The sequence below is a fragment of the Phaseolus vulgaris genome, chromosome 5 (genome assembly GCF_051622355.1).
Source record: "Phaseolus vulgaris cultivar YP4 chromosome 5, ASM5162235v1, whole genome shotgun sequence".
Taxonomy (NCBI): Eukaryota; Viridiplantae; Streptophyta; class Magnoliopsida; order Fabales; family Fabaceae; genus Phaseolus; species Phaseolus vulgaris.
The window spans coordinates 413,549-426,603 of record NC_143502.1 but is presented as its reverse complement, the minus strand read 5'-3'; the positions used below and the strand labels follow the sequence as shown (position 1 = coordinate 426,603).

Sequence of the window (13,055 nt, the reverse complement as noted above, 5' to 3'; positions counted from 1 at the left end):
TGATATCTAAAAACCATCTGATTGTTTTTTTAGTATATGTTCTCAAAGGGTATGATTTGTCATCTTATAATATATTATCAAATTGTGTGCAATATGAAGTGTATTAATAGTGGATTTATATTCCAAAAAGTATTTTCCAAATCTAGAAACATATAAAAGATGGGGTTGCAGAATTGAGTGCCTATTATTCAAAGTAAAGTTTTAGTTCACTAAATGAAGCTTAGACTATAAAATGAAGACATTTGACCACTTGCATCTTTTCTTTCAAATGATGCAAGTTTCTAAGTGTCAAATCTTAGATTAAACCAAGTGCAGCAAATGTGAGGAGGAAGAAGATGTTGAGAATGAAAGAAAGTAACAAGGTAGTAATTAGTTTTAGTAAAAGAATGGAAGAAAGAGAAAAAAGGTATTTTGAGAAATTTAAAATCTACATTAGATACTACAAAATGTGAGCCATACACGCATTGAAGTAGATATTATCTGCCTCACAATCTATCATGACATAACCTTCCTCACAATTCCAAAACCATATCAAAACTGTCATTGCAAGCTTAAATATAAACCCACATATAATAATATATAGACAGATTTGGTGAATATCTAACCAAATCGCCTAACCGACACTAAAAAAAATCACCAAACTCAATTGGACTTTCACTACGTGCTACCATCTTTAAACCTCCCCCAAACTCAATGTAAACACACTGCACATAGAACAAGTTAGAACTGGCACTATGGTGCCAGTGCCCCGATGGCAATTCAGGGCATTCATTCACAGCACCACCACTCATGCATGGTAAACTGCTCATGTAGAAAATTAACACAAGCTCCAAAAGCCCTCTCACCCTCTAGGACGGTTTACCCCCTGGTCTTCGCCCTCTTCATACCAAGGCTGTTTTGGAAGGGTGAAACAGAACCTGACATGGGAGAGCCCTCCTCACGAAGAGTGCCATTCAACAGTGCTAGTTCCCGTAGCTGCTGCTTCTTGTAGAAATCCTGAGATTCATCCTGAAAGATGAAACTTCAAACAATTAGAACAAACAACGTCGCGATAAAGCTGTGTATCACCACCAATATCAATTGAATTCACATGAACATACCACCGGTTTGAGCAAATCTTCAAGTATGTCACGTGCCTGCAACAAGCGTGCATCAACTATTTCAACTGGTAATTCTGCCTCAACTAGAATGTGGAGAGGTTCGTTCAGATGTTCATACCCAGGTTTCCCTCTCATCATTTCCTCCTACAAATATATGATTAAAACTCATCAATGGAAGACGATTGCAACCAGAAGAAAGTCAGATCTTTAGATAAAATAAATAGTACTACATTAATCAGATGTAGGAGTAAACACTATGATTTGATATATGACATGATAAAATATTTTCTCAACAGATTTCAATTTTTCATCGTAGTGCAGTAATTTTATCAGGGTACAATAATCATGTTAGACTTGGAACCCGTAATGAAATGTTCATTCTTACCCTAGTTGGATCCTTAATGCTACCTCGGCCCCTGATCAAGACACGACAGTCAGTACTTGCTTCTACACGCTTTAGAGAGTTGCCTCTAGGGCCTAGAAGGCGACCAACAAAGTTAAACTGCAATAAACTAAAGTCAATAGTAGATCTTTCAACAAAATAAAATTTAACATAAATTGGGGCAGAGATAAGATCCTCCATACATTAGGAAATGTGTCCACGGGTATATCCACTCTGACTGTCTTTTTAACAATTAAACCGGATGAGCTACCTTGTGGACTCAGCCAGTTTGGTGTTGGTGAGGACTGTAACATGCTGGGTCTCTGCATGTTTTAATTCTAATGTCAATTACAAAAAAGAGACATGGAGGTCTATTTACTGGCATGCAGATGAAATTACTGCTGTATCAGAGGCCACCGATAGATCACCAAAAAGGGACAATACTAGCTGCTCAGAATTAAAAATAAGTTGAAAACACATAACGGAAAATAAAAACAAGCAAAGAGTATCTATGAGATGACAAAAATAAAGACAAAAATGCACACATGTCCTGACTATGATTATCAAGAAGAACTAGTGTGTCCGAATGAAATTTCAAATTATAGCTGAAGTCAGACTATTAAGGCATTAAGATAATTACAAGCAATTTTGGCAACTTAGCTAATAATTCATTAAACCTAATTAAACTTAACAGTTTCACTTTTCTTAAAAAGGCTGATGTTAGTATTCTACCATAATTCATGTTAATATACACAGATTTATCCAGATGCAAATATTCACCAGAGCAGTGATTTGGGAGAAAATTGTAAAGGCGGCTAAGTATTGACATGAAATTTATCTTGACATAAAGAAGATGAGATCCACTAACAGGATTTAGAAACAGAATCTAAGCTATAGAATAATTGTCAGATCTTGATGTTAGCTTTGCATTGCCTTTCACAAACAATTAGAACTACAATAACTAGAACAAATGTCATGAGTTAGCATGAGATGTAAAATTGAGTCAGAAATACTTCTAAAATACAGAATTAGATGAAAATGAATTAATGAAGTTATGTTAATGGTTAGTATCCATACTTCTGATTGAAATCGTGATGCCCATCCGTTCACATTGGCACCTCCGTTTGAAAATATTCCTCCAGTAGCCAGGGGGCTAGCTTGTTCAAGCCCACTTTGACCTAAAACTGATGCATTCCCCATCAGCGATGTTACACGCAAAATTTCTGCTCCAAAAATGTCAATTTTCAAGAAGAAGATTTACCAATCAGCATTTGTTAACATGTTAGCAGTCACTACATAATCGATGCAACACGGATGTTTCCTCAGTCAGTAAAAACTAATGCTATCCTTATGAGATATATTATAGCTTTTTATGGTAGTACTCTAAATGGTAAGGGGGGGAATGCACTTAATTGTCATATAATATTTAAAGAAAATAATATTACAAACTTAAATTGAAACTAGAAAACCTTTAAAGTCATTTAGTAAACCATTGAAACTGGTATTTCCAACATAAAAATATAATTTCAAAACATCTTTTAAAAATTGAACAATATTTAAGAATTTGTTTTGACAGAAACAATTCAAGGGTTTAAACAATATCTTGTAAGCACATACTATTAGGATAACGTAAAGCAGTAATCACATATACCAGCTGGAAAATTTTCTTTTTCTGCTTTCTCAGATGGAAAACAATTAGTAATAACACATCAGAGCCCATAAGGTATACACACTAAACTCTGCTAAAACCAAGCTAATTGAACCCCTAGTACCTCATTCAGATAAGTAAAAGATTAATGACATCTAATTTTATCAATTACTAAACAACCAAGACATCAACTCAAGAAATACCTTTCATACCCATTAAATGAGTATTTAAAAATAATTTAATTAATAAAGCATATATAATTAACATCTGATCCAATTTGGGTTCATTTAGGAACGAAGGAGAAGAGGATGAAAGGAAGGTGAAAAAAAGGGGAAAAAAATCAAGGGTTAAGTAATAATTATTCTTTCCCTTGGTGGACCTTTAAAATCGTCCAAATTAAAGGAAATCTCAAATGTCCGTAGAAATTTATAAGTGAGAATTTTGTGAGGTTACTTGATCCTCTCCACATTTTAGAAACTCCCAACGGAGAATATTTTCCCAAATCCTCCTTTTTCCCTCACATCTCATTTATTTAAACATACTCGTAATAATGGAAAAGGGATGATTTGTTATGAGGTGCATGAGAAGGCTTGCCATGATGTTTAAGAGCCTAAATTCCTGCATTTACTGAATCGTTCATGAAGAATTCTCCCAGCATTTCATGTCAGTAACAAGTAACTAAAACTGTGTAGGTACAGCACCCTAGACTTTCAATTGAAATCATACAGATTTCCTGCAACTAGTTTTGCCAAAAGCCAATTAAAAAATCTTGTGACTTACAGAAATCTAGCCTAGTGAGATGAAAGGTAAGGATACAAGGTGTGCAACAGGCCCTCTAAAAGGAGCAAACAAGTAGTCTTTCCATCAATTAAATCAGGAAATTAGATTGGAAACTTTTTAAAGGGTTCCCAACCAAGAGTTCCCAGTTAGAATGTTATTCCATTTACAATATGTCATTTCTAACTAATTACGTGTAGTTGAAGCTGCTATCACTGTTTCCACTGTCATGTGAAGGAAACTACAAGTTAACCGAAAATCCATCTGTGGCAATTCTAGGAAGAACACCTCACAAGAGAAGAAAAACAGTAACAATAGATCAGGTGAGGGAGGGATAGAGTGGAAACTCAGGAAATATATATCTGGTTGGAAGAAAGGTGAAACAAGGAGAGAACTCCTTCACCAGAATAGCCCCTTTCACAATCTATTAATGGTAGATAGGCTTAGTAACACAAATCCCCCTTATCTATTAACTGTCACCACCCCCAACTGTCAAACCCATTGGCAGCTCTGACTGACTAACTGACTAGTCAGCTGACTAACTACTAACTATTTTTTTCTTCTGCTTCTTCTCTAGTACACCTTCCAGATCCTCTCTTCACTTTCAATGTGCAGGGGTCAGGGGTCTGATACCATCCAAACCCATCCCTCATTAAAAAAATTGGTGATATTAGTTAAAACTAAAATAACAGTGGACCAAAAAGTATTAAACCTGTCAATCCTTTTCATTAAATTCTTCACATTGAACTCTTTCATACCATTGCTTCATATTCATTCATGCTACATTCTTAAACTTGTGCACTCCCAAACTTCCCCAATCTCAACAAACTTAAAAAGGTTTTTCAACAAATGCAACAATTAACTATAAAAGAATAAAATATACACACATGTGCACATAAATCGTATAATTCTCCTCACAGTTAAAGTGCAATTTTCTAGCACAGCATGGAAAAATGTACATTTATCCTTCTCTATTATGACCCTTTGTACTTTATGGTATCTTGAAATACAACGAATGTCATGAGCTTTCACACAATTTGTTGGCACACAATCTTCAGTTCCCAGAATAATTTATCATTCAACAGAAAATCTTTACACTTAACTTATCATAAACACTTTATTGGCTTCCCAAATTGTGTCCAAACTATGGTAAAACTGGAGAGAGAAACAATTGATATACGCCTGACTTAGCTTTCATCAAGAAAAGGCAAGTTACTAAAGTACAGCCATCAATGAAAGAAATTGACCATTTATAACTAGAAATGCTAGAAATAGTGGCTGGGCCCCAAAGCATCGGGCTGAAGAAGACCAAAAGGAGAACCATTTTTATTAGAGCTGGAAAGGAAGTACGTGTTTGTTCTTTTAACAAATTATTGAGTGACAAACATGAAAAAGAAAGGGCATAACAACTTATTGTATAATAAATACCAAAACATTGATATTAATGGAGTAAAAGGAAGCCAGGGAAGATAGTTATGCCAAAGCCAAACTATGGCATCAGTTGCAGTAATTGTCATGCTTCCTCTGTTTCTTTCTGGTTTATTCTCCTTCAGAAGTTTCACATCAGTTCATCAGTTTCAAGCTCTCTCATCACTGTCGTGCTCAAATCATCCACCACAATCTGACACCATTCGTGGAATATGCCAGCTCACCTTCTTTTGTCTCTGCCGCCTCAAAATCGTCCTCCATTGTACTCAACTGTGCTCTCACCACATCCTACAAAGCTCTCAATTTTCTGTCCTCTAATTTCCTCTCCATTGCCAGAGGCTCAGGGTTTTCTCATGAGAGAGAATTTGGGTTTAATTAAGGAACCACCATAATAGGTGCAGCTCAGGCTATAGTCCGAAAAAAGGGCATTCAATAAAAAAAAAGCAGGTACACAAAAAGTTGTATGATGGCTGGGAAGATGGCCATGGAGCACACACGCAAGCAAGGGGAAGTGGCACGTGACGAACATGTGGAAGTCTCCAACAACAGGGCTTCACGCAAGATGGTACATGTCGCTCATATGCCCGAAGGAGAACTGGCATGTGAGGGAAAATGTGGAGGTTTCCAGCAACAGGGCCTCAGAGATGACCAGGTCCACTGGACTCTGGAGGTCCTGCGGCAGTATTAGATTAGGTTCTGGAGATGTGGCAGATGGGACAGGACAGGCAGTGTTATGGAAATGGTGTGTTGATGGAAACTGTCAATCTTTCCTAATTTACAATAATTAGGGCATATGCGACACCAAGTTATATATATATATATACATACATACATCATAGCATGAATCTACCAAAACACATTTCATATCTCTGTATATAACCAAGCAAATTAGCACGTACTTGCCTATATTGGGTGCTACGCAAAATAAATTATTTTTTATGCAACCTTAATGCAACATAAGTCCGACAACTACATTAATCCCCATAGTTCACGTTTCCTTGGGACTACAAAACATTAATGCAAATAATCAATCATTATTAGTTTAAGAATAATTAAACAGTTCAATGAAATTTACATACAGGTCTACAACATTAAAATGAAAAGTATTGAATTTAGTTATTGGCACAAACTTGTTCAGTTTGCTAAAGCACAGGTGTGCTCCCATAATCTACCATGGACTGAACATTTTTAATCATGGAATAAAATATGAAACATCACATAAATTTGAGTTCTGACTTATGCCAAAGTTAATAGACAACTGATTAAGCAGCTTCGCAATTGATAGATGCTTTGATATCCTATCCCTAGACAATAAGCGACTAGGAAGGAAGTAAAGTGATGTTATGATAAAGATAACTAAAGCACAGAGCGAGATGCAGTGGGAGGGAGGGGGGGGGGGGGGGGGCTTCATGCTTATTTTTACCACTAATTTGAGGGACGAATCTCACCTTGGTTTAATAATCGAAAGCACTGGGGAAGCACGGCCATGAACGGACTAAGCTTGTTGCGCTCTCCCAATAACTCAGATAGATATCTGAAAAGCAAGCAAAAAACCACACAATGAGAGTAGGACGATGTAGCCATTACAAAACACAAAACAAAAGTACAGTGTAATAAACACTTCAAGGACGAAGGGTCCATGACAATTTTTTTGCTAGGTAGTAAACCATGAACTAAAAAAACCATGAATAAAAAGTACAACAAAGAAACAAATGACAGCACTTTCACACATGCAAAGGCAGTACCAACAATGCAAAGTCATCTTCAGCAACAAACAACAACAAAGCCTTCTCCCACTAGGTCAAACAGGTCAAGTAAAAGGATCACACAACAACATAAACCCAATCAAAGAAAAACCAACTTATTTCCGATGAACTAAGCGCAAAGCAAAGTCATCTACAGCAAGATCAACTAATTTGCGACAAAGATCACCCTCCACGAAAGCAATCAGCGAAGCCAAAACAACAATCCATCCCAACAAAACTCAGTTCACAAACACGGAATCAAATCCACCATCCACTGTCCACAACCATTTTCCATCAACCAACTGCAGCAAAAGCGGCAGATCAGGCCACGAAAACCACCATCCAAACCATCCACCACGAAATCCAGCCACAAAAACAAAAGAAACAATCAACAATTGAAGTAAACACAGTGCGACTCCCCTTTGACCATTCCCGATAAACAACACCAAAACCCTATCCCCCTTCCCAGCCCGCAAAAAAACCCTCAGCCGAAGTCCGAATCAGTTAAACAAACACCATCGCAAGCGACACGAAAACTAGAGAAACAATCTCATCACCAGAATTTTTTAACACAGCAAGTAACAATCAATCCAAAGATCCAAGCAATCCACAAACACACATACACATGTACAGCGATAGTAATAAACAGAAACAGATATAGATATAGATATAGATATACTTGTCCTGCTCAGCTAGAGCGGAGGAGCGAAGAGCGGATAGGTGCGGCGAGGGAGGAGCGGATGGCGACGGCGGAAAGGCCATGTACCTGCCGGCGCCGGAGGAGGACATCATGTCTCGGCAAGCGAATCGGCAGCGCGGCTCACACAACAACCACGCTTGGCGACTGAGTGTGGTTGGTGAGAGAAAGAGGAGAAAGAGAGAGAGAAGAAAAAGGGTTTGTGCTGCTGTGCGTTTTATGGAAGGGACTGAGGGAGGTGGGACCCACACCCACCCACACTCTTCGTCGGTGCAATTATTACTGCTTCCAACACGTTTCGCAACAAATTCACTCGTTAATTATCAAAATAAATCAATTTTTCAAAAATTATCAAAATAAATAAATAAAAAATGACAAAATTTCATCTTAACCTAATATAATTTATTTTAACATATTTAAATTAAAATCGTGTCATATAATTTTACCTTAAATTATATTGTTTTTACAGATTTATTCTAAATTTTAAATCCTATGATTTTTTACAATTTTATTAATTTAGATAAAAAAAAAATGGTTTTTTTATTATTTTTTAATGATATTGATGATCTACGTTTTTTATTAAGATAAGTTTTTTTATATTTTTACTGTGATGATAGTGTTTTTTTTATTTTATTTAAAAATCAAAAAAATAAAAAATATATAAAACTAAAAAAAAATATCGCGAAATGTGAATTCAACGAATAACTCTTCATCGAAAATGTAACAATTACCATTGGTATATTATTTTTAAATCTTCATTAAAATAGTTTTTTAAAAAATAATAGAATGCAGTAAAAATAAATAAATGAAAATTCATAATAATAATAATAATAATAATTTTTTGCATTATTAATTTTGTGTGCCAACCAACACACTGTGCACACCCATCATTCTATATCTACCCCTCTCACACTTCAATTTAATGCAATTCTCCAAATTCATAAATTTTAATTTTTTTCTTTTTTTTTTTCTTTTTCAATGTGATTAATTTTTATTTTTATTATGGTTTATTTATTAATACTATCTTAATCCCCTCTACATTGGAACTTATAATTAACATTCTCATATTTAATTTTATTTCCTTATTATTATTATTATTATGACAATTATTAAATAAACTACCAACTAGTCTTTATTATAAATATAGAATGAGATTACACTATTTTTGGCATGAAGAAGTTGAAATAAATAAAAAATTAAAATCTATTTGTTTTCCTAACAAAATAATTTAAATACACTTACAATATCAAGAATGTGTATAATGTTATCTAATTATAAATCTACCTATATTCATAAATTAAACTTGAAAACTGATTTTATAGGTAACATTTAGAATTATTAATGAACCAGTACTTGTGAAAATTTATAAATGAATGGTTATTTTTTTGTATGTTATGTTTATTAAATATTTATTAAATATAGAATGTACTTAATTATGCTAATTTCATTCAATGTTTATTTTATTGAAGGTGAAATATTTATTGAATTTAATTAATGTACCATTTTTTTAACAAATGCGTTATAAATAAAAAAAAGTAAGAAAATAATACCTAACCTATTGGACTTTTGTTTCATGTAGTATTAGTATTACATTTACTACATAAAATATTTAATTAAGCATTTAATACTATATCTTAAATTAAATATTTAATTTATGTTTACTATTATTCCATATATATTTAATATTATTTTCTAAAATGTTTAATTTGATTAAAATTAGAGTAAATTGTGTAACTTTATTTGAGACTTTATAATATTATTTTTTATTTTTTTTATTTTTGTACTAATTCTCTCAATTTTTTAAAACGCAGCACATTATTATCTCTCATATATTATATTAATGATTATTTCTAAGATATCGCATCATGTGTTCCTCTTATAATAAAACATATAAAAAAACATGATAAATTTATGCATTTCTAACAAATACGTATAGTATAATTTATTCTTAAAATTATTTATTTAACTTTATATTTATAGTATTTATTAAATATATAATATATTGAGTTTAATATTATCATTAAACGTTATTTTAGTGAATATGAAATTTTTTTGTAATTTATTATATATATATATATATGTGTAGAATATATTATTAAATGAGAAATAAACATGAAAAGTTATAAATCAAGATAAATGATTTTTTTAAACTTAATTTAAATTAGAAAATGTTTTACATAGTATTGATTATGATAAAATAGTCAACCAAATTAAAATGAAAATAAGTTATAATTATTTAATCACAAAACATTTATTAAATTATCTGATTTCCATTCTAATTATTCTGAAAGTCATCAATAATAACCTCTAATTAATTAATAGTATAAGTTTTTTTACTGTTATAATACAAGACAACTGAAATAATTAACTATTGCATTTATTATATATATTAATTAAATATTTAATAGATGTAACATATAGTTGAATATTTATTTAAAAACGTTTCATTAAAATTAATCGTATAATTGAATATTTCATTTTAAAAATATTTATTAAATACAAAACTTTCCATACCAATATTCACATGAAAAAAAAAATATCACAAATTTAATAGCTAACATTTTTCCTTATCACTTCATATATATTTGTAGATTGAAGGAATCCATTATACTGTAAAAAAAATAACTTGTATCGTTATATTAGAAAAAAAAAAACGATTAAAAATGAGATTTTTTCAAAAATTATTATTGAAATTGTTCCTTTTTCTAATATATATATATATATATATATATATATATATATATATAAATTCTATAAAGAGATGTTTTCCTGTTTTTATTGTTGTATAAAATTAATCTATAAATATATTTTTCTTAAGTTAAATATGTATGTTTATATGTAAGACTTTAACTCAAATATTAGAATAACAATTATGATATTAATATTTTTTTAAAATATATTAATAATTTTCATGACATTAATTTTTATACTCATTCACAAAATATATGATTAATTTACCTAATTTTGTTAGTGAAATATAATATATTTATTAATTTTCAAATTAATACATATAATATAGAATATATGGTGAAAATATATCATATAATGTATATGAAGGTAGGATTGAAATGTATATTTAAATTTTTTTAAATTTTCATAATAATTTAAAACTTTTTATTTTATTAGTGTGAAGCGATAATATACAATTAAAAACATATAAAAGGAAATAAAAATATATGTTTAGATTGTTATACTAGTCCATCTAACAATATTCATTATTATGTAGATTATCATTGTAAGTTACATGACTATTTCAGTCATTACTAGCTAATATTTCTGAAAATATTAATATGATTCAAAATAAATTTAATTATATTATTACGGTTACTTTTATGTATTCTAGGTAGTTGTGATTTAAAATAAAAGCAAGTTACATTAACTTGTTTTTATTATGATTTAAAATAAAAGCAAGTTAATATCACTTATGGTATACAACAATTAGTAAAACAACAATATGAAAAATGATTGATAACGCTTCTAAAATACAATAATCCCCATAAAGAGATCAAATAAATTTTAGATTCAACAATTCATAATTGAAAAAAAAATTGGGTTTCATATAGAAAAAAAAAATTAATTATAAATTTAGAAGTCAACAAATTATTATTGGATTATTAAATTGATATGTGTAGAATTTAGAAGTGAAAAAATTAATTATGAATTATGCGATTTTATATTTATTTGGAAGTTAAAGTGTAATTTTGCATGATGTAGTTTGAAATGTTGTTTTAGATTACACAATTCAAAATACAACACTTATTTTTTATTTTTTAATTATATAATTTGAATTTTTTTTATGATTCAATTTGAAATCTTGTATAAAACTGCATGAAGGGATATTTTTGACATTTCTTACTATGTATTGAGATGTGGGAAAAACATGGAGGTGCAGAATGGAATTACCCTAATCATATCATGCTACAGTTGCATTGTACACTTTTCTTTTTGGGCTTAGGCCCACACTTCAACCAATGATATTTGGGCTTTCCAATGCTATTTAGGTTATCAAAGTGTAAAAATTGTTTTTCACATTTTCACTTTCACTAATATATCTCTTTTTTAAAATTTGGCTACAATTAAAGTTCTTAGATTTTTAATTTTACAAATTTTGCTTAGTGATTAATTCACACGTATTTTTCATTTAAAACACTTGTCCAAAGAATTTGACTTATTTAACAACCAAAACTCACTGATTTTAATTAAATGAATTTTGCTCAGTAAATATATGACTTGTTATACGACATGTTTTATGCATAAGATAACATGAATCTAATGTATTTCAATCTATTTTCTACTTATCATTGAATAAAACACTTATAACTAACCACAACTCGAACCTATTATTCTTGTCTAGTATTCTAACATAAAATTGATAAAAGTACACACCAATTCAAATTCATTCAAGAATCAACAAGTTCAAATCAAACCATCACACAAACCTTCCAAAATACAGCCCTGTGACCATGTCACATTCACATCAAAGTTATTTACCCTAAAGTACTGTTAAAAGTTAAAACCAATTTCCCTTTTATTTTTAGTTTACTCAACACCAGACCAAAAGTTCAAATTCTACAAAACTCACAAGAAGTTAATTATGTACGTAGAAAGATCTAATAAATTATATAAACACACTCTTATGATTCTTGACTAGCAAATATTCATCCTAACTCTAAAAAGACTACATGCAACATAATTTTCTATATAAAATATTTTTCAAAACTATCTAAAAAAAATGATAAAGAAAAACTTATTCTAAAATATAAACTAATAAGATATTTTTCACTAAGATTTCTATAACAAATAAAATTAGATTTAAAAATAAAAATAAAAATTAATGACTCTTATAAAATAAAACTTGAATAACAAACTTTTATTTTATAAAGTTTTGTTAAAAATATTATCGACAAGTATTAAAAAGAGAGTGTACTTACAAATGTTTTAAAAAAAAGAAATGTTTATTAATGATAACAATAGTTTAAAAAAACACAATTTTAGTGTTATTAGCTAAGTTAATACCTTTTCACTTGAGTAAATTAAATAATTGAGTTTTATGATAGTAACATTTTAGTAAAAAAAAAAAAGTACTAAATCCACTATTTTTTTCTGAATCTAGAATAAGTTTTGACAAAGTATTTAAAAAATGATTAATTGAAAATAATTTAAAATCATGACCAGATTCATTCGAATAAAACAAATGATAAAATAGTTAAAGTTGAAATTATTATTAAAGTTTCGAATGAAATGAATAATAAATATGAGTCATTGGCAGCTTCAAAGT

At 30.5% G+C, this 13,055-nt stretch overlaps 1 protein-coding gene across 3 annotated transcripts; it reads right to left on the bottom strand.

Moving 5' to 3' along the window:
* Positions 1-409: 409 nt before the first annotated feature.
* On the bottom strand, positions 410-8,064 carry LOC137834601 (KH domain-containing protein At4g26480). 3 transcript variants are annotated; one of them, XM_068642664.1, is made up of 7 exons: positions 7,760-8,064; positions 6,784-6,869; positions 2,560-2,705; positions 1,686-1,805; positions 1,486-1,602; positions 1,101-1,244; positions 410-1,008 (listed from the first exon to the last, which is right to left on the bottom strand). In XM_068642664.1, exons 1-7 carry the CDS (start codon positions 7,870-7,872, stop codon positions 859-861), a joined length of 876 nt encoding a protein of 291 aa, XP_068498765.1. In that variant the 5' UTR covers positions 7,873-8,064; the 3' UTR covers positions 410-858. The 3 variants fall into 3 exon arrangements, with proteins under 3 accessions (XP_068498765.1, XP_068498767.1, XP_090158910.1); XM_068642666.2 differs by having other exon boundaries at positions 2,560-2,666; positions 7,760-7,969; XM_090302784.1 differs by lacking the exon at positions 2,560-2,705 and having other exon boundaries at positions 7,760-7,970.
* Positions 8,065-13,055: the final 4,991 nt, after the last annotated feature.

What these genes read in the sequence shown, in the direction of transcription:
- LOC137834601 (XM_068642664.1), bottom strand. Translation starts at nt 7,872, where the DNA reads ATGATGTCCTCCTCCGGCGCCGGCAGGTACATGGCCTTTCCGCCGTCG. An exon ending in CATCACGATTTCAATCAGAA is followed by an intron (nt 1,806 to 2,559) that starts GTATGGATACTA and finishes TAAAACATGCAG; the next exon opens with AGACCCAGCATGTTACAGTC. An exon ending in GCATTAAGGATCCAACTAGG is followed by an intron (nt 1,245 to 1,485) that starts GTAAGAATGAAC and finishes ATATATTTGTAG; the next exon opens with GAGGAAATGATGAGAGGGAA.